The sequence below is a fragment of the Nuphar pumila genome, chromosome 3, assembly GCF_984573655.1.
Source record: "Nuphar pumila chromosome 3, dmNupPumi1.hap1.1, whole genome shotgun sequence".
NCBI lineage: Eukaryota > Viridiplantae > Streptophyta > Magnoliopsida > Nymphaeales > Nymphaeaceae > Nuphar > Nuphar pumila.
The window spans coordinates 73,531,738-73,553,844 of NC_143251.1; the positions used below are offsets into that span (position 1 = coordinate 73,531,738).

The 22,107-nt window shown below is 36.1% G+C and overlaps 1 protein-coding gene across 1 annotated transcript in view; it reads left to right on the forward strand.

The window, feature by feature from the left end:
• The window catches only part of LOC149843019 (transmembrane protein, putative (DUF2358)), a 47,542-nt gene that overhangs the window by 23,373 nt on the left and 2,062 nt on the right, over positions 1-22,107 (forward strand). Inside the window, exon 3 of the mRNA XM_089999539.1 lies at positions 21,725-21,805. Within this exon, the coding sequence (XP_089855665.1) occupies positions 21,725-21,805 (81 nt within the window). The remainder of the gene's footprint in view (positions 1-21,724; positions 21,806-22,107) is intronic.

Here is a 22,107-nt window from a genome sequence, read left to right on the forward strand (position 1 = left end):
CAACCTAACACATGCTTTTTCTCACTTTTTGAGCTCATTTTTACGCTTTTGTTCATTTGCTTATTTTTTCAAAAATAGAACTGTGCATATTCATATTTGTGATTCAAAATAAATTCTAACATGTGTCTATCATCATTTCTTTGAAATTCGCATAAACAACCATAATTTTTAGATCTATGTCAGAAAAAATTTTCGTGGGGCTTAAAAATCCTCTAAAAACATTAGATTTGAAATAACATTCATATAAGTTTCAAACTCTTTCTTTAAAAATCTACTTTTCATGAGAGATGTGTAAACATGTGCAAGAACGTAAACAGAAATATCAAGGTGTGCAAACTACACCCTCCCCCATGCTTGAATGACACTGTCCTAGAGGCACTCCCCCATGCTTATATGAAACTAAGTGAATGCACATGAGAGGAAATAAATGAGGGAAAAGAGTAGAATGACCTGACATGAATTAAAAAAAAACACGTTCTATGAATGTAATGAATGTAATGTATACATGACAAAACATGAAACTCATAGAAAAGATAGAAAACGAAAAATAAAACCAAATGAAATCTACAAATCCTAACAACAAATGTAAAACTGTACAGAATATGGGTTGCCTCCCATAAAGCGCTAAGTTTCACGTCCCCAGCCAGACGGATCTCTGGAAAAATCCTTCATCGTCCATGAGATCAATGGACATGAAGTCAGACTCAATCGGGCTCTCTATGAAAAATAGTGTCATCAGTGACACTGCGCACTATGTTCCCGTCCTGTCTACCTCTAAATGGCTCAAAGTGCTCGATCCAACTTAACTCACCTATCTGATTTTCACGTAATTCTAGATGATCTTCATCTAATGATTCCTTATCCTCCTCATTAGGTGAATTACTCAATAACCAAGCATATTCTGCTTCTACGAGGTCTTGAATGACATCAACCTCGAAAGAAGTCTCCTCAACAGCAGGGCCCATAGCAGCACGAAAATGTTTAGCCGTATCTTCCTATTTCCGAATGACACATCCATCGCACCAGTGCGGCAATTGATGCACGCATTGGCGGTAGCTAGGAAGGGGCGACCGAGAATAATAGGAGTCTGCTGTGGACTATCAACTCCCTCCATATCTAATATCACGAAGTCGACAGGGAAATAACAATCCTCCACCTTGACTAAAACATCTTCAAGTATCCCTCTTGGGACCTTGATAGATCTATCTGCGAGCTGAAGAGTCATAGGTGTAGGTTTCATCTCTTTCAATCCAAATTGGTCATAAAAGAAACCCGGCAAGATGTTAACACTTGCCCCAAGGTCGAGCAACGCATGCCCAACAATGATGTTTCCTATGACGCAAGAGATGATAGGAGTCCCTGGGTCCTTGAGCTTAGGTGGGGTTTGATGTTGCAATACTGCGCTCACCTGCCCAGTTAAATAAATCTTTTTCTGCACATGGGACATCGACTTCCTTTTCTGCGTACAAAGTTCTTTGAGGAACTTTGCATATGCAGGGACCTGTTGAATAGCATCTAGTAAGGGGAGGTTTATCTGAACGTGCTTGAATATCTCAAGCATCTCTTGCATGTTCACTCCGGACTTACCTAATGCTCTCGGCCTTTCTAACGCCTCAGGAAAGGGGGCTTTGGGAATGTAGGATGGTGAAGGCTCAGATGGAATAACCTTCTCGCTTTCCTGAGGTAAAATATTAGGGACAGACTGTTTCTCGCTTATTTTCTCTCTTTCTTCTGCAGCCTCCCTCGCTTGGTACTGCTTCCCACTCCTAAGAGTTACTACTTGAGCTTGCTCTTTATGTGCATCAGTCATATGCAAGCTACGCATGGGTTCCTTTCCCTTAGGGTTGACAATAGGCTGGTTAGGTAATGTCCCCTCACTTCGCCTGCTAAGTGCTTCGGCAAGCTGCCCCATTTGAGTCTCTAATTTTGCAATAGACTGATTATGAGAGCTCAAATTCGCTTTAATATCAGAAAATGCTTGTAGCATCTTGTCCTCGAAGGACTGACTATGCGAAGGCTCATGAGACTGGTTGGGATGAGTATAAACAGGTTGGGCTGGGGGATAACTGGATCTCTGAAATCCAGGTGCATAACCGCCTTGACTTGGTTGACTCAGGGAAGGGTTGGGTGGGTGGATCTGTGAGTTGCGCCATGAGAAATTGGGATGATTTCGCCAGCCCGGGTTATAAGTGTTGGAAAATGCATTAGGTACGGGCCTAGCGAAGTTTTGAGCCATCTGAGCTTGCTCTTGGACAAACTCAGGATATTGTGGCGCAACTGGGCACTCGAAGACATGGTGTGCAGGACTCGCACACAACGCGCACACCTGCATGGCAGGGGAGGGACCCAACAAAAACTGATCTAATTTCTGGGACAGTTGGTCTACCTTGTTGCTCAACTCAAGGTTCATCCCTAACTCGAAAATACCTGCCTTCTTAATGTTATCTTGTGCAGGTGCAACCCTATCGAACCGTGAGGCTGTCGCATGGTGCATCGAATTCTCACTCAATGTCTCAAAAAACGACCATGCTTCATCCTCACTTTTGAGCATAAATGTGCCCCCACACGCGACATCCACCATTTGACGGTTCTTTTCAGTAAGACCGTCATAGAAATATTGCACCAGTTGCCAGCGAGACACCTGGTGGTGGGGACACTTGCGGAGTAGATCTTTCAATCTCTCCCATGACTCATGAAACTGTTCTCCTTCAATTTGGGAAAAACTGGTTATCGCTTTACGAAACTGGTTCGTTTTACCAAATGGGAAATATTTCTTTAAAAATTCTCTTTGCATATGTTCCCAAGTGGTAATTCGAACAGTATCTAATGATTTTAACCAACTCTTCGCTTTGTCCTTCAGAGAGAAGGGGAACAGGGTCAACCTCATCGCGTCATCTCCAAAGTTGTTGATTCGCGCTGTCGAGCAAATCTCTAAAAATTCATCGAGATGATGATATGGGTCTTCATTGCTAAGGCCATAAAACGAGGGTAACATTTGGATCACACTGGCCTTTATCTCAAAATGGTTTGCTCCTACATCAGGTCTTGTGATGCAGGAGGCGGGAGTGTAAGTGTTGGGCATGAAATACTCCCTCAGAGGACGAGTAATCTGCTGATTCTCAGCCATGGTTGCAGATCTCTGGGCTCTCCTAATAAGGGACTCGGGGTCCTCAATTGGCTCTACCAGCTCAGGGTCAAGTGAGCGTCGCCCTTGCATACACCTCGTAGTAGATCGGTGTAGCTCACCTCCTAACTTTGGGTTTTCTACCTAACTAACGCACTAAGCGGCCAAACCACGCAAACCACAAAGCGGGTAAACTAAAAACAACAAAAACTAAACAAACACCACGCAGTTACACATAACAGAGATTATGCAAAGAAATATAAAATCTATGTGTACGGTACCAATCGTACACAGTCACCTCTAAGGGAATCTTAAGAAAAAAAATTAGTAGAATAGTTTTATTTGCCTTATAAATGAAATAAAGTTTTGTTTGTAACTTTTTGAAAAAAAAAAAAATTCTAATAAACCGGTTTACAAGGTTGTTGAATTTTAAAAAAAACTAAAAAAAAAAATTAATAAGCAAACCGGCTGGAACCGGTTTGCATTGTTTTAAAATTGAATAAATCTTGTTACAAACCGGTTCCAACCGGTTTGAATTTTTTTAAAACAAACAGAAATAAACCGGTGAACCGGTTTGTTTACTGTTAAAAACCCCCAAAATCGCAAAAACCGACTGTCTCCCCCTTCCTGAGCTACAACCCTCTCTTTTTCTCCTTCATCTCCATTTCTCCTAATCCTTTCTTCTCCTTCTTCCTCTTTCTATCTTCTTCCCTGTTTTCCGGTGGAGAGAATCCCCGGCAACGACGCCAAAAATTTGATGTCTTCTTTAAAATCGTTGTAATTTTGAAAAGATTTTTATATGAAAAGCATGTGAAAACCAGACATCAAATAATAAAAACCGGTTCTCACTAGTGGATGAGACCGGGTCGAACTCAGGGAACGGGAATATATCGTATTCAAGTACACAAGTCTAAACTAATCTTTATTGCCGAATTATTGAAATATAAAATGTTAAGAAAAGTAAAAACAACTAGCTATTACAACAAATGAATACCCTTCGCAGAGGGCGTAAAGTGCAATATTTACAAACCCAGAATTAAATGCCTAAATTCTAAAATAAAAGAAAAACATTTTCTATTCTTGTACTTCCCGTGTCACGTATCGCTTTAGCTCCACTCCTATGCGATCCTGCACAAATCAAATGAACACAAGCAGTACAAAAGATAGAAGGATAAAACTATACTAAAAGAATTATAAAATCTAAATGACACCTCTAATTAAAATTGATTACTAACTACTAATTGACATGAAATAAAATGTTAACTATCACAAAGATGCTAATCAAATCTACTACTAACTAATTGATTAATCTAATTACTAACTATTAATGAACTAACAATTAACTATTGGTATATTAAACTAAACAACTACAAACTAATGAATTAATACTCTTTAAAATGAAGCATCAACAATCAATTCTCAACAATTCTTAGTGAAACTCAAATTTGCTCCAGCTAACACTTAGTGAAAAATTTACAATGAAACTTATTGGGAATCAACAGTGAAATTCATAAAAAAATACACTGTGAAACTTAGCATTGCATGCATTTGATATTTACTGGATTTAAGCAATATTATCATTCACTGATATTTCAGACATCCACCAAGGTTTTCAATTCACTCACAACACTCTTCAATCAATATATTTGAAATTCAGCAACTTTGTAGCAATTCATTCAGCAAATTTAATCATTCAATCTGATCCATAGAACTGGATTGTATCAACCAATTAATACAACGATTTGTATTCAAATATCAACAGAAAATGACAGCAAAGATCAGATACAACCTTCAAATGATAATCAGAGAACAGCCCCCTTGAAGGAATTCAATGAAACTATAATGCTCAGGGTTCATTACTGTTACCATAAAACAGTAGCAGTGATCCAAAACTCAGTGGCTCTCCACATTCACATCGGATTCAGCCATCCGATTGAAATTTTTTTAAAAGTAATCACTGAGAATTCAATTATCAGAAATGTTCACCGGATGATACGGTGATTAGTAATTCCAGAACTTAGCTTTCACCAGAAAATGTAGCGATTGATCCATATGATCGATCAACTTTCAGTAAACATTTTAAAATCTGGTGACTGCACAAATGAATAATCGCTGGAATTTCAAATAACAGAAGATAACCACCGGAATTTCAAACAGTCACCGGATTATTCTGGCTAAACCAGGAGATTCCGATCAGCATCTCCGGCAGACTCAGAGATTTCAGGCAATTAAACAGTGTATCCATATTCCAACATGTTCTTTACAGCAGTCAAGAGCTCCGACCAGTATATGTAATCCAACTTGAATCTCAAACAGGAAAATCAAAAAGAAAAAGAAAAAACATGCGATCTGTATTTTTTTTTTTCGTTTCACACAGAAATCAAAACAGAACTCGATTAAAAATGAAAAAGAATAAGAAAAATGAAGAATCGGAAGAAGAATAAGAGAAAGAAGTATAAGAAGAAGAAGATGATGCAGATTAGGAGCAGAAGTAAAAGAAGAAGAAGAAGAAGTAGGAAGAAAAAAAAAGAAGAAGAAGAAGAAGAAGAAGAAGAAGAAGAAGAAGAGGAAAAAGAAGAAGTAGGAGAAGAAGGAGAAGATGCAGAGCACTCAGCACTCACCGTGAACCTGAGGGGTTAGAGAAGAATGGCCGGCCTCCTCCCGTACGCCGCCGCCGTTGCTGGAATTCTCTCCACCGGAAAACAGGGAAGAAGATAGAAAGAGGGAGAAGGAGAAGAAAGGATTAGGAGAAATGGAGAGGAAGGAGAAGAAGAGAGGGCTGTAGCTCAGGAAGGGGGAGACAACCGGTTTTTGCGATTTTGGGGGTTTTTAACAGTAAACAAACCGGTTCACCGGTTTATTTCTGTTTGTTTTAAAAAAATTCAAACCGGTTGGAACCGGTTTGTAACAAGATTTATTCAATTTTAAAACAATGCAAACCGGTTCCAGCCGGTTTGCTTATTAAATTTTTTTTTAGTTTTTTTTTAAATTCAACAACCTTGTAAACCGGTTTATTAGATTTTCTTTTTTTCAAAAAGTTACAAACAAAACTTTATTTCATTTATAAGGCAAATAAAACTATTCTACTAATTTTTTTTCTTTTCTAAAAAAACAAACATTTAAAATGATTTTAAAAACTATTTTCTCTATTTTTTTTTTATTTTTAATTGAAAACTAATACTAGAGTACTGTGAATAAAAAAAAACTAAAATATGTATAAACAAAAATGTAAAATAAAACTATTTTTCATGCATTTTTTATTTTTAAATCATTTTAGCACATTTACTCGAAAACTAACATAAAATTGGGTTTTTTTAAATCATTTTCTCATGAAATCATGCATATTTTTATATGAAAAATCCCTAAAATATATGCATGATCAGCAGGGCTTGCATTTCATCATTCATAGCTTCTACCCATTTCTTAGAAGTAGCTTCAAAAAGTCCATGGAGAAGTTATAGCTGTCCCACCTATCAATAGGATGTCGCATGCGATTAGATCTCTGGTGCACGATCTAAGAGTCTTGAAGTATTTGTTATTTGCTGGGTATAAGTAATGCCCTTATATTTGTCTTGTACCAATGACAATGCTTCTACACAATTTTGTGATCCCGATGCATCAAAGATTTTGGACCTCTCTTCTTCCTGCTGCATGCAGTTCGAAGAACACCCTTCATTGGAACCAACAAAGAGTTCTGAACTCAGCCAGGGTAGTAAACTTCAACTGTGGAAGATGGCGTATCAGCTGTGTCAGCTTTATGATCAAAATTTAGCTCGTCAAGACAACATTTTTCGAGGTTTTGATACATCTGCGAGCAGGGTCATAACATCTGTATCCTTTATAGTCATCTGCATATCCCATAAATCTTTATTTTTGGGCCTTGTTCTGAAACTTGTTTCTCATAGATTGATCAATGTGCACATAACAAACACATCCAAAGACACATAAATCATGATAATTAGGATGAATTCTAAAAAGACAATGATAAGGAAACTTATTTTTTAAAACAACCATGGGCAATCTATTTATCACATGTACGGTAAAATGAAAAGCTTCTGGCCACAGGTTAATGGGGAGATTGTTGTCATGCATCATATTCATGACACTTTCAACTATATGCCTATGTTTTCGTTCGGCAATCCCATTTTGTTGTGGTGTGTGTGGACATGACACCCTTCTTCATATTCCATTATTTTGAAGAAAAGAAATAGTCACTGGATGAAAACTCCCCCTCCTCCATCAGATTGAAAAAATTGAATCGACACAGAGAATTGGTTTTTAACTAAGGAGAGAAAGTTCTGAAACAGAGGAAAAACTTTTGATTTATTTTTCATGAAGAATATTCAGGTGTATTGAGAGTAGCTATCAACGAAAATTAAGTAGTATCTGCTTCCAGAACCAGAGGTAACAAGAGCAGGCCTGCACACATCCGAACACACTATCTCAAAAGGCTTTGAAACTCTTTTATTAACAGAATGAAAAGATAGTACATGACTCTTGCATAAAAGACAACTGAAACACTTTTGATTTCTTTCTTCCACATTGAGACTATCTTTTGGAATGAGATTATTAGAAGCAGGTTTCTTAATAAAATGACTCCTACAATGTTCTAACCGACTATGCCATCATAGAAAAGGCTTATTACATTCGAAGATACTAAGAACATTTTTAGAAGAAAAGGAACATGACTCTAATGAAGGCTTTAAATCCACATGAGCAGGGTAGGCCGAATGACATGAATCTTCTTGAAAGACGTACGTATTGCCTTGTTTCTTTCTTTTAACGAATGTTTTTCTCGTGCAAAGGTCCTTGACTTGCACAGAGAAGGGAGTGAATTCGACTGAAGCATGATTGTCATCAACAAGTTTAGAAATAGAGACAATATTTTTCTTGATATTGGGAGCATGGAGGACATTGAAAAGTTCAAGAGTAGAATGTGACATGGGAATGACCGACTTTCCAACCTGAGAAATAGGGTGGTAAGATCCATCTCCAGTGACAATCTTACTTTTACCAAAATAAGAATAGGTTTGAAAAGTTTACCTGCATCACCAGTCACGTGGGTTGCTGCCCTGGAGTCAACATACCAAGTCCCTTGGTCGTTCTGCTTTAGATTTAATCATGACAAGGCAGATATCAATAACTCTCATGCTGGGCTTCTTCTTAGGTTCTGTATTAGGGGACTCCTTTATTTTGAGGGTTGGACCAACAATTCGCTTTGATATGCCCCTTTTTATTGCAAAGAAAACAAGTGGGGATGGGTCTTTGTCCCTGAGCAATGGGTGACATATTAGGAGTGGGAAGTAATCCACGTCCTCCCTGTCCATTTCTCCCTTGTCCTCCTCGTCCCCGTCCTCGACCATAAGTCACCTTTGTGGCAAAAACTTCTTGTAAATTCGTGCAAGTGTGAGTTTCCCCAGAAAAACTCTTCAGAGTCATCTCATACTGAATTAATTTGGCCCACCGCAGCTCATCAAAAGTGAGGAGAGCAGGCAAGTACAATAATTAGGTGACAATCATAATATACTCGGACCCCAATCCGCTCAGAGTTTGCTGCACCGTGTCACTGTCACTCACTGCACATCCTATAATTGCAAGTTGATTTGTGATAGTCTTCATCTTGTTTAGATATTCCATGATGGTTATGGAGTCTTTTCTTAGCAACTGCAATTCTCTCTTGAGAAAAACCATCCTTGCTTGTGAAACTTATGAAAAAGTCTGAACCAATCTTTCCCAAAGTTGAATGGTTGTACAATTATCAGAAATTGCAATAAATACCTCTTGTGACAGTGTAGAGGTAATGTAGACAACCACTGATTGAGCCTTCCTCTCCCAGTTGAGATATTATGTATTTTTGACATATGCAGATGAAGTTGCCCTTTTATCATCTATCTCTTCTCGCGCAACAAATTCTGGCGGGGCTGGAGTGGTTCCATCCAGATGACTTAAGAGACCTTGACTCCTTATAAAGGGAATGATTTGTCTCTTTCAAATCAAGAAATTCGTAGTGGTTAACTTTTCGGAAACAAGCTGATTGAGAAAACTTGAAGAAAGACCAGATTGAGAAGAATGAAAGGGATTCATAACTCAAGAAGAAAAGAGTCTCACAAAGATATTCACGAAATGCATAATCTAATGTCAGAGAAAATTGCTAGCCCCCCCCCTCCCCCCCCCCCCCCCCCCCCCCCCCCGCTTTTTTTTTTCCTGTTAAACGACCTTCAAGATCAAGGAGACAGATGTTGGGAGGTTTTAGATCTGAAAAGAAAACCAGATCTAAAAGTTTCCTCCCTTTTTAAAGAACCAAAATTGACGCTAAAGAAATCCTTCCCTTTTTTTTGTTTTTTTTTAATAAAGAGCACACGCTGGACAGAGTCTAGATCTATAGATGTTTTCAGATCAAACACAGGTAGATAGAATAACAACAAAGAACAAAATATTATATATATTTTTTGATAGATTAGGCGCAGATTTCAGATCTGACGTGAAATTTTAGACCGGAATATTTTCAGTATGACCAGACCCAAGTTTCATATTTGACGCAGAAAATTTCCAATTTGTACAGAAACAAAATATCGACTTTAATTTGGATCTGATGCAGATATAATTAACGCCAAGAGGGACTGAATGCTTCAGATCTGACGCAGATTCACGGCCAGAGCTGAGTATTCCAGACAAGATGCAAAAAGTCGAGAATATGAGATTTTCAAAAAGAGAAACGATAAGAAGAAACACAGATTGACTCTAGGTCAGGTCTATGAAACATAAAACAAGACAAAGGAATAGAAAGAAGAGAAGAAGGAAGATAATAGAGAAAAAAAACCTCTTGACTGTAAGTAAGTCGATCTCTTAGGTCAGACCTTTTGGAAGCGACTTCAAAACCCTAGATGGATCTCTGCTCTGATACCATAATAGTTTTCGCAGAATCTGTCTCGCAGAAAGGAGATGATGAAGAGAAGAAGGGGCTGCAACTGTCACGATTTCCAATACAGAAATCGTGACCTAAAACATGTATTAATATTTCCTTTTGTTATAGTATGGGTCGGGTCTGGTATAAGATCCAGACCCAGAATACATAAACACATACATATGAAAAAATACAAACAGACGCCATGCATCATCTTTTCATGAGGGTGGTTGGCGAGAACGATCAGATCTTCGAATTGGAGGCATTCCTTGGGTGCTTTGGTTGGTGGCAGGATTGGACGGGTTATCTGGAGTAGATGATGGTTCTTGATCATGAGAGTCATTCGGGTTGGTGGGCAAAGGCTCATGGTCTTGATTCTGTGGTGGGAAGTCTTGTGGTTCAAATATTGGTATGGGTATAACATTATTGTAACGCCCCAAAATTTTAACCCTAAAATTTCAGAGAAAACTTTTTTTTTTCATTTTAAAACAACAGAAACAACTTTTTTCTTTGGGTTAAACATTCTGGGTGGGTTAAAGTACAATCAATTATCATAATTGAATTAAAATGTGAATATTAAGATTTAATTCAGTTTCAATAATTTAAAATACATATCAGAGTATTTTGATAACAATAATCATTTTTTTCAAAATTATCTCCGAGAAAGAAAAAGACTGGCACTCGACACAGCCTAAGTATTCTGCATCCGCTCCGCGTTGCATATTATAATTTACTTGAAACCCCATAAAACGGGTCAGACTCATGAAAGTTTGGTAGAAAATAACATTCTTGCAATAAATGCACGATATCATAATACATTCAAATACAACCTCATATACAAATCATGTAACACACATCTTAGCAGACAATAACATAAAATCATGTTAACAATTAAAATAACATGTTAGTTTTATACATATCCATTCATGCTAAGATTTGCATCAATACAATAAATTATACACATGCATGAACATATACAATATGCATAAACTTGCCATTCCAGTGTCGTGAGTCCTTTATGCATGAATAACTTCTTATATTCACTGATTATTCTCTTGCTTAAATGATGCATATCATGTTCTATCTATATGCAATTCACAATCTTGTTTTACTTACCAATATCTGTTTGTGGATACAACACAGACTCTCCTAGATGGAGGTACGATCCAGGTTTGTGTTTTTAAGCAATTGTATCTTATTAACCTGCGTGACGCCTCAACTGTGATTACTCTGGAGCGGAAATATAATTTTATAGAAAGAGTTCCCAACTCCTGCAACCAGATATATTAGATTTTTCTCATGTGTCTTACCTACCATATCGCGGACATATCGTGGTAGTTTCCATGGTTACGGGTCCTGAGGATGGGGGACAAAAACAACCTTTCGTGCTAAGCCAATATTCCACAGAACCATCAGTACCAAGCTTACTCTCTTAATAAGCCACATGAGAATTAATTTTATTTTTGATTTCTTAATTAACTCTCTTGTTAATAGTGCCAATGCAAACATGCAATCACATTCAGGGTTCTTATGCAACAATATTCATGACACTCAATGCATGCTTTCGATTAGTCTCTACCATAAAATCAATACAATAATTTCATCAATATGTATGTACACAGTCAAGGTACACTAATCATTGATATTTAGGCATGCCCAATATAATCAATAATGAAATGCATTCAGTTAACATGTATATCAGTCCAATATCCCACTTAAACATCAATAAACATGCTGTACAAAATAAAATACAACCCGACATCAACACATGCCATACAGTGCAGTTCAGATCCCTGTTAACCCGATTTTGGAAAACCTACCAAAAATCACAGGAACCAAATTTAACTCTCAAAATTTTACTGGGATTACCCCATCATCTTAGAAACACAGTCTAAGAAACAGAATTGCAAAATTCGTTGTAATAAAATCAAGAAAATTCCAAGACTTAACCTTGTTTAGGAAAAATATCAAACAATCCTCTTAACTAAAAAAATTTATTCCAGTTTGAGAAATTTCTCAAGCTTTACAGAAAATGCTTTTAACAAATTCTTTTTTAAAGAATCTTGTTATACATGTTACCTTTTACCCAAATTTTCACAATTTATTTTGATCAATTTTGAATAGGGTTTTAAAGCTTTCAAAATCTTTGGTCAGAACAATCCTACTGAAAGGGCAGAATACCTGTGCTCTGATGCAATGGATGTTTCAGCCTTAAAACTAAACCAAACAGTACGAAACAAGATTCTAAATTTAAGCCTAAGATGTGTAGAATATTCATGCATTTTTTTTATTTATTAACCTCGGTTTCATAGAGATATCGATTTTTTTGATGAAACTGGTCAGAAAAAAAAGACAGAATAACCAAGATTCAAACTCATGTAAGATCTATTAAGCAAGAACAAGAATCATGGTGAAACACATACAATCACGATTTTTGGATGCTTCAAATATATTTATAACATCATATAACACATCTTTGATCATATTTATGTTAATCTTGCTAAAACATTAACATCCATAATCCAAGAAACACAAAACCTTCATTGAATATCTTAAATACAATTTCATCAATGCAAAAATCACAAGAAACATAAAACATGAAATCATGGATTATATATGCAATAACATGTTTAATTATGCTATACATATCCTAATCTACCATATATGATCATATTAACTTTCTTTATCATAAAACATCAAAACCTTAAAACGTTTTGGGCAAAACACTCTTGAAAGCGATTTTCGCGTATTTTTAACCAAGATCTAGGTAAGAGAAAAATTTACAGCATCAAGATCTATGGAAAGACACTCAAAAGCATCATTTTATATTCATTATACATGCTAAACAATTCAATAAAATACAGATCTAGCTATTCACACGATTTCTGCTTTTTATGGTTTCAAAACTAGTCTTTTTACAAATCGTTTTCTTAAAACTGATATTCCAAAACACCGCTTTGGGTTTTTGAAAATCTTTTTCATGTAGATATAACCATAAATGTTGTAGGTATAGATTCCATGTAGATCCAAGCTCTAGATAAAAAAGAGGGTATGTTAATGCATCGCGAAATCGAACATCATGAAAGTAAAGATTCTCTACCGAAAACGCATTTTTCGCAACGATACTGTCACTTTTTCCTTCACTTGTACCTCATTTCAGGCTGAATTAGACCTTCACCAAGGTAGTTGTCACTTTTTCCTTCACTTGTACCTCATTTCAGGCTGAATTAGACCTTCACCAAGGTAGTTGTAGGTCTCTAATGGAGGTCTGGACTACCTTAATGGTTGGTAGAAAAAAGAAGAAAGATATGCATTTCAATAGGGAGAGAGAGAGAAAACTAACCTTGTTAATCCTTCTCGTGAGGACCTCTATTTATAGATGGACTTAGGCAAGTGTCTAGGTTAATATATATTAAAATTTTTTATTAATAAAACAAGTAAATAAATTATAGGTTCTAACTTATTAAATTTTAAAATTAACATAGTAACCTTCCGGGAGGTCGACAAACTCAAAGACTTAACAAAATTCGACGTTTAAATAGTCAATTTGATAGCCCTTGAAATGTAGATCATCGTGGTAGTCTTAGATTTAATCATACGCACACGGATCGACAGAAAAAATTAGTCGATGCTGAAAAACGTTGATTTTTGACATATAATTAGACATGAACTTTGGTCTATGATAAAACACTCAAATCAACACCAATTTGGGTGCATAGATAGTCGATTTTGATGCCCTCAAAATGAGGATCGTCAAGGTTGACTTCGATTTAATAGGTGAGCCACTGATCAACTCGAATTTTTGACGAAACAATAATGATGTTGTTTAGAGCGTTCGACCTTATGGGTCTAATCCAATGAGATTAGATAAAAAAAATACTGAGTTATATCTAACCCAACTAATCCTTAATTTGATTCAAATTTCATGAATTATATCCAACCTAATTGTGTTAGATCTAAAATATAGTCCGATTAATTTTAAACAACCAAATTCTGAACTTTATCAAAGTTGGAAAACCCAAAATAGAGGTCGATAAGTGTTGTGAAAAGCGTTGAGGCGTAGCGAGACGCTCCACCAAAAATCGAGGCGAGGCGTAAGCCTCGAGACGTAAAGCGTAAGCCTCAATATTTTTTTTGAAAACTTTTAAAAAATTATAAAAAAATATCTAAAAATACAAATAAATAAAGAAATGCTTTATTGATGAAATAACAACCAATAAGAAATAGAAAATCTCAAATAAGTACTAAAAAATATGAGATTAACATATAAAAGTAACTAAAAACTGATTATATAATTGGAAAATATATGAGATTAACCAAAAAAAGTTAAAATATACTAAGAAACTTATTACATAACTGAAATAACTGAAAAATATATGAGATTAACCTACAAAAGTTAAAATATATGAGATTATTCTAAAAAATATGAGATTAACATATAAAAGTAACTAAGAAAAATGATTACATAACTGGAAAATATATGAGATTAACAAATAAAAGAAAAAATATACTAAGAAACCGTTTACATAACTGGAAAATATATGAGATTAACCAACAAAAGTTAAAATATATGAGATTATTTTAAAAAATACGAGATTAACATATAAAAGTAATTAAAAAACTGATTATATAACTGTAAAATATATGAGATTAACCAACAAAAGTTAAAATATACTAAGAAACTGATTACATAACTGAAATAACTAGAAAATATATGAGATTAACCTACAAATGTTAAATTATATGAGATTATTTTAAAAAATATGAGATTAACATATAAAAGTAACTAAAAATTGATTACATAACTGGAAAATATATTAGATTAACCAACAAAAGTTAAAATATACTAAGAAACTGATCACATAACTGAAATAACTGAAAACTATATGAGATTAACCTACAAAATTAAAATATATGAGATTATTCTAAAAAATATGAGATTAACATATAAAAGTAACTAAAAAACTGATTACATAACTGAAAAATATATGAAATTAACCAACAAAGGTTAAAATATATTAAGAAACTAATTATATGACTGAAATAACTGAAAAATATACGAGATTAACCAACAAAAGTTAAAATATAGTAATATACTAAGAAACTTATTACATAACTGAAATAACTGGAAAATATATGAGATTAACCTACAAAAGTCTTTTTGATTATGTGTCAAAAGTCTTGTTGTAAAAAAAAAGTTTTTTTTTTGTTTTTTTGGGCCTTAGGCTTGCGCCTTTAGGCACAAAGGGCCGGGCCTCAAGGCGAGGCACACCTTTTGCGCCTCAAGGCGCGTTTTTGATAACATTGAGGTCGATTAATTTTAAAAATGATATTTTTTTTAACCAACCCATAACCGAAATCCCCAAATCTGATCTTCTACGAGATCTACGACTCATAATAGACCTAACTAGAGTCTTAGTTCAATTTAGACTCTTGAATATCACTTGAATTTAACTTGATTTTAACCTTGGTTTTGCTCGAATTTAAAAGTTAAAATAAACAAAATTCGTAGGTGTTACAATTATCATCATCGATGGAATAAGCTTTATGATCTTAAAAAAAAATGTTTTCATAAATTTTGACATCTCTACTGACAAATATCTTTTGAGATTCAAGATCATAAACTTTATAACCAACTTGACCATATGGATATCCTACAAAGATGCATTGTTTGGCACATGTATCAAATTTGTGAGTGTGATTGATGTTAAATGCATAACATAAGCATCCAAATATTCTTAAATGATCATATTTGGGTGCTTTGTTGTATAGCATCTCATAGGGAGTTTAACCCATCAAGGGTTTTGAGAGGAGTCGATTTATAAGGTATGTTGCAGTAATAACACATTCTCTCCAAAACTTGATTGGTAAATTGGATTGAAATCGAAGGGCTCGAGCCACATTCAATAAATCTCTATGTTTGCGTTCAATAACTCTGTTTTGTTGCGGAGTTGCTACGCAACTATGTTGATGGTTGATTCCATTTTCTCTAAGATAGACTTGCATGTCAATTGAAAAAAATCGGTTTCATTGTCTGATCTAATGCCCAAAACATTGGTTTGAAATTGATTTTGAATCAACGCAATGCAATTTTTGATGATATTGAATATCTCAGACTTATGCCTCATGAGATACACCCATGTGCATTTAATGTAGTCATCTACTATGGTTAAGAAGAAATGGGCTCCTGACATAGATGGAGTTTGATATGCATCCCATATATCGCAATGTAGTAATTTAAATGGTTTGGAAGATGATATGGTCTCATGGGGAAATGACAATCTGGTTTGTTTGGCCTTATGATAAATAAAACAATTTTCATGAGAATTTTTTTCATTAACTTTATTGGAATCAATAAGAACTTGAAGTTGAGAATTTGGTAAATGTCCAAGTCTAATATGCCAAATGGAAGAAGATGAAGCATTCAAGGCATGGTTACCACCGTTCTCAAGGATGTAAAGATTCCCTTGCAGCCTACCCGTTCCAATCTTCATCTTCGAGTGCGGGTCTTGAAAAACACAATGATTTTCTTTAAACATAATGTCATATTTCAAATCATGGATTAATTTATTAACTGAGATGAGGTTGAATTTAAAATGATAAACATATAAGACATTATGTAAGGTAATTGTTAATGTCAATGTGACGCTGCCAATGTGAGTGACAGGGGCAGTCGTTCCATTAGGGAGGCCAATGGGTGGAAAAGAAATCGGCACCGTTGATGAAAGGTTAGATATTGAATTTGTGATGCGATCTGTGGCCCTTGAATCTATAATCCAATATTGAGATGCAGATAAACAAACTGATGGTTTGGGTACATTACCTGCAAGGTTGGCAATAGATGGAGTGTTTTGGTTACCTAGATTGACAATGGCCATGATCTTATCATATTGTTCTTGAGTAAGTTTGAGAAAGGAAGGATTCAAAATTGGCTTTTCAGGTTCGGTTGTGGAGTGACATGCATTGGCATTAGCCTGGCTGTTGAAGCAAGCATTGGAAGAACCCCTTGATCGGTTAGGAAAACTATGAAGATAATAACATTTTGCTTTGATGTGGCCTAGATGCCCACAATGTTCGTATTTTTGTTTGTGCTATCTTTGATGTGTCGGCTTTGATAGGCAGATTGCTTCGATCGATTGCCGCAATAACTGGTTCATGGGCTGGTGTGAGACGAAGGTCACGTTGTCGTTCTTCTTGAATGATTAATGAATAGGCCTTGGATATGTTTGGTAAGAGTGTCATGAGGAGTAATTGACTCCGGATGGCACTAAAGTTGTCATTAAGACTCATTAAAAATTGAATGAGTCTCTCTCGTTGTTGGAGTTCTTAAATGACCTTCATGTTCCCGCACGAGTAAGGTGAAATCTCAATCTATGTGAATATTTCATCCCATAACCTCTTCAGTTTGGTAAAATACATCGTTACTGAAGATTGTTCTTGCTTGAGATTGATTATCTCTTGTTGGATTTGATATATTCTGGGAGCGTTCGATTGGGAGTACCTCTCACGAAGCTCTGCTCAAACTTCAGCTGTGGTTTGAGCATAGATTACGCTAACTGCTAGATCTTTGTGAATGAAGTTGAATAATCAGGATAGCACCATATTGTTTCACCGTTCCTACGTAGCAACATTTGGTGATGATGATTCAGGTTTCATAATCGATCCGTCGCTGAAACCCAATTTATTCTTATCACTTAGTGCCATAACCATTGTTCTACTCCACATCGAGTAATTGTCTCCAATAAGTTGTTGAGACATTAGGGATATCCCCGGGTTATCCGAGTGATGGAGGAAAAATGGATTGACTGTCGATTCTTGAGTGTTCTTAGATGAACCGACACTGTTGTTGATGCTATCAGAAGCCATTGAGGACAGCTTGGAGATGTTGCACACAGAGTTGATCTCACCTAACTGTTACTTAGACCGACAGGATAGCGACTCTCTTGATTATTCATGAGATTTGGCGAAGAAATGAATTACGATGCTTCTAGGGATCTTTTGTCAGCAAAATAGAGCATCTACCACGATGGGAAGCGAGAGTCACCTGTCAGAGACGTCCGTGCTCTGATACCATGAAAGAAGATCAAAATAGAATTTCTGATTGAAATTTTCTGAATTTCCTTTACAAAAGATGGAGTACATAAATACAAAACATTAACTTATGTTAGTCGACCTTGTTTCCTAAAATGTAGGTAACAGTAAATCGTTATCAGCAGATAACGACTTATCTTGCTCCAGCATATAACTTAGTCCCTAAAATGTAGGTAACAAATCGTTAATGATGAATCGTTAAGAGTATATAACGATGGGGGTGTTAACACATGATAAGATTGTAAGTTTTCTCCAAAATCAATGATCAGGAAACTGCAAGAGAATGAGGCTGCAACTAATCACGTTTTTCCATAATGAAAAAATCGTGATCTCTTCCTTTTAATATATGAAACAAAACCTAATACATGGTCTTTTACAAGTAACCCTAATAAGTTACAAGTATTTACAAGTATGTCCAATATATGCTGGACATGTTACATAAAAGTAGTTTGGATCCGGATCTGGATCCAAACTTAAATACAAATACAAATGCCCGATATCTGCCCTGTCTAACAATCACCCTCAAGTTGTGCATGATTTTGAATCATGGACAACTTGCTCTTTAGGAACCAAAAATGACACTTTGTGAGTCCCTTAGTGAACAAATCAGCCACTTGGTCTTCTGTTTTAACATAATGAGGCTCAATCTCTTTTTCCTCAATCTTCTGCCTGATAAAATGCTGATCAATCTCAATGTGTTTGGTCTTGCTGTGATGAATAGGATTAAGAGATATTTGAATAGCACTTTGGTTGTCGCAAAGGATAAAACAACTAGCGATCGGCTCCTTTAACTTTGTTAATAAATGTTTAGTCCATGTTACTTCTGCCGTAGCAGCAACCATCGCCCTGTATACAGCTTCCGTGCTAGATTTAGCCACTGACTTCTGTTTTATACTACTCCAGGAAACAAGATTGACACCAATGAAAACCCCATATCCTGAAACTGACTTTCGATCATCAGGATCTCCGGCCCAGTCTGCATCTGAATAAGCAATGATGTCATGAGCAGTACTTATGGATCTCCAACAATACTCTTCAAGTATCTCAGTATCCTTTTTACTGTATCCATGTGTCCCGTTCTTGGCTCATGCATGATTTGAGAAACTTGATTGACTGAATATGTGATATCAGGCCTGGTAAATGTGAGATATTGAAGCATCCCCACTAAACTTCGATATTTGGTGGGATCATGATACAAGTCTCTGTCTTGCGTACTTAATTTCTGGTTAAGCACACTAGGAGTAGCAAGAGGTTTGCAGTCCTGCATTCCAGCCTTTTCTAATAGATCCAGGGTGTACTTATGTTGGGTCAAAGTAAGCTTATTTTCTTGATTATCCACCTCTACTCCAAGAAAGTACCGAAGATTTCCAAGGTCCTTCATTTTTAATCTTTGGCTCAGAAGATCTTTAGTCTCTTGAACATGGTTCTCACTACTTCCGGTAATAATTATATCATCTACATATATCAATAAGAAGGTAGTAAACTCCTTACCTCGATCAATAAAAAGAGAATGATCCAATTGCGATCGATGAAAACCATGTCTTTGAATTTCTAAGAAGAAACTCTCAAACCAAGATCGAGACACTTGTTTCAGGCCATAGAGTGCTCGATTTAATCTGCAGACATACTCCTTTGAATCTCCTTCTATATATCCTGACAGTTGTTCCATGTATACTTCTTCCTTCAAATCCCCATGAAGAAAAGCATTCTTCACATCTAGCTGGCTTATTCTCTAACCATAATCTACAGCCAATGAAAGAACAATGCGAATTGTGCCCATTTTCATGATTGGACTAAAGGTTTCATCATAATCTTGTCCAAATTCTTGGGTGAATCCCTTTGCTACGAGACGATCTTTGTATCGCTCAACACTCCCATCCAGTTTGTATTTGATCTTGTAAACCCATCGCGACCCAACAACATTCTTATCTGAAGGTCGAGGAACAACTGTCCATGTTTGACATTGGTACAAAGCTTCCATCTCTTCATTCATGGCTTGAATCCATTTCTTGGAGTTAATAGCTTGACGAAAATGTCTAGGCTCGGTCTCTTTCTCAATCTGTGACGAAAATAATTGAAAATCCATGGTAAAATTCTCATAACTAACCCACCTTTCAATAGGATGCCGAGCTCTTTCTGATCGTCTGATCGGGAGTGCCACTGTATTAGAAATTGGAGAAGTAGTGATGTCATTGAGCGAATAAGACGTAAGAGCTTCTTGTTCAATATCATTCGAGGTCAAAAGGGACCTTTCTCTTCTCCTATAAACTTGCCCAACAAACTTATTAATCTCTAAAGGATTGTCTATTTCAAGTTCCTGTATTCTACTGTTTCCATCTTGACAGGATATCCCTTGAGCAAAGGAGGAAGAGCACTCATTGCTTGTTTCAAGAAAAAGCTCTGCACTGAGCCATGGATCATAGAAAAGCGCATTCATATTGGTTTGGGCGGAAACATATTCTCTATCTCCAAAATTATTTTCATCAAAAACTACATTTCTAGATATCTTGATTCGCCTGCTGTCAGGATCATAACATCTGTACCCTTTATGGTGATCTGCATATCCAACAAATCTGCACTTTGATGCCTTAGCCTGAAACTTATTTCACATAGGAGAGTCAATATGAACATAACACATGCAGCCAAAAAAATTTAGTTCATCATAATTAGGATGCTTCCCAAATAAAACGAAATAAGGTGATTTATTTTCTAAAATCTTTATGGGCAGGTAGTTTTCTCCAAAATCAATGATCAGGAAACTGCAGAGAGGAAGGAGAATGAGGCTGCAACTAATCACGTTTTTCCATAATGGAAAAACTTAGATCTCTTCCTTTTAATATATGAAACAAAACCTAATACATGGTCTTTTACAAGTAACCCTAATAAGTTAAAAGTATTTACAAGTATGTCCAATATATGTTGGACATGTTACACAAAAGTAGTTTGGATCCGGATCTGGATCCAAACTTAAATACAAATACAAATGCCTGATATCTGCCCTGTCTAACAAAGATAACGATGGAGCATCGTTATCAGTAGATAACGATGCGGTGTGTACAACAACTAATAGTATTTAATGAGTGTGTAATTAATGCCACCTACCCACGCAGGTGCTTGGGAACCTTGTTTTGGGAGATGAGAATGGTGTTGAGAGCGGAGTTGGGGGTGGATATGGGACATTTTCAAGTACATCCTCATAAGGATGTTGACACATCTCCCTTTTTCTTCTCCACTCCCATCACCCCTCTCGTCTCCTCTCCAACACCGGCTCTCAAACAAAGCCTAATTGTGTATCGCAGGACGTTCCCATGTCCTAAGCTATGCAAGATACAGGTACAGTATAACCCTGTATCTATTTTCAGGTCTGATTGATATCATTTTCATCCTAATCAGAATACTTCACAGCATTAGAAGAATGCCTGTATCTTTTGATCTATACATCACTATCATGTCCATACTTCCATAAGAATGAGCATATCTACCATGTCATTGGATGAATATTTCTTCTGGCACATGACAGTCTGATTATCTTTATATGATGATCTCTTTGCTATCAATGCCTGTATCTGCACAATTGACCTAATATTCTTTCGTCTCAAGTGCAGGATCCAGTTAGGGCTTTTACTGGTCGTGAGAAGTACAAGAGACCCTTGTGGGTAACTAGAGCATTGTATAGACCCTCAGTGGTGAGATCTTTTCTATCTGTTTTTTGTAGGTAACTCAGTGGTGAGAAGTTACCATGTAGTTTATTGTTCATGTCTGTTCATGACTTCTAAAACTTATCAAGTACATTTTTTTCTATAGACAAACTATGTTTTTCTCACTATGCTTTAAATGTTTCTTGTTGTTCTTTAGGACCGAAAGGATTCTATTGTAGCTTGCGATAGTAAGCCTGCTGCAATGTAGGAAACAATGTCAAAATAAAGTTAATAGGAAGCGCAAAAAACCCTTGTCACAATGTAAAGTCATTGCTTTGAAGACAGAATTC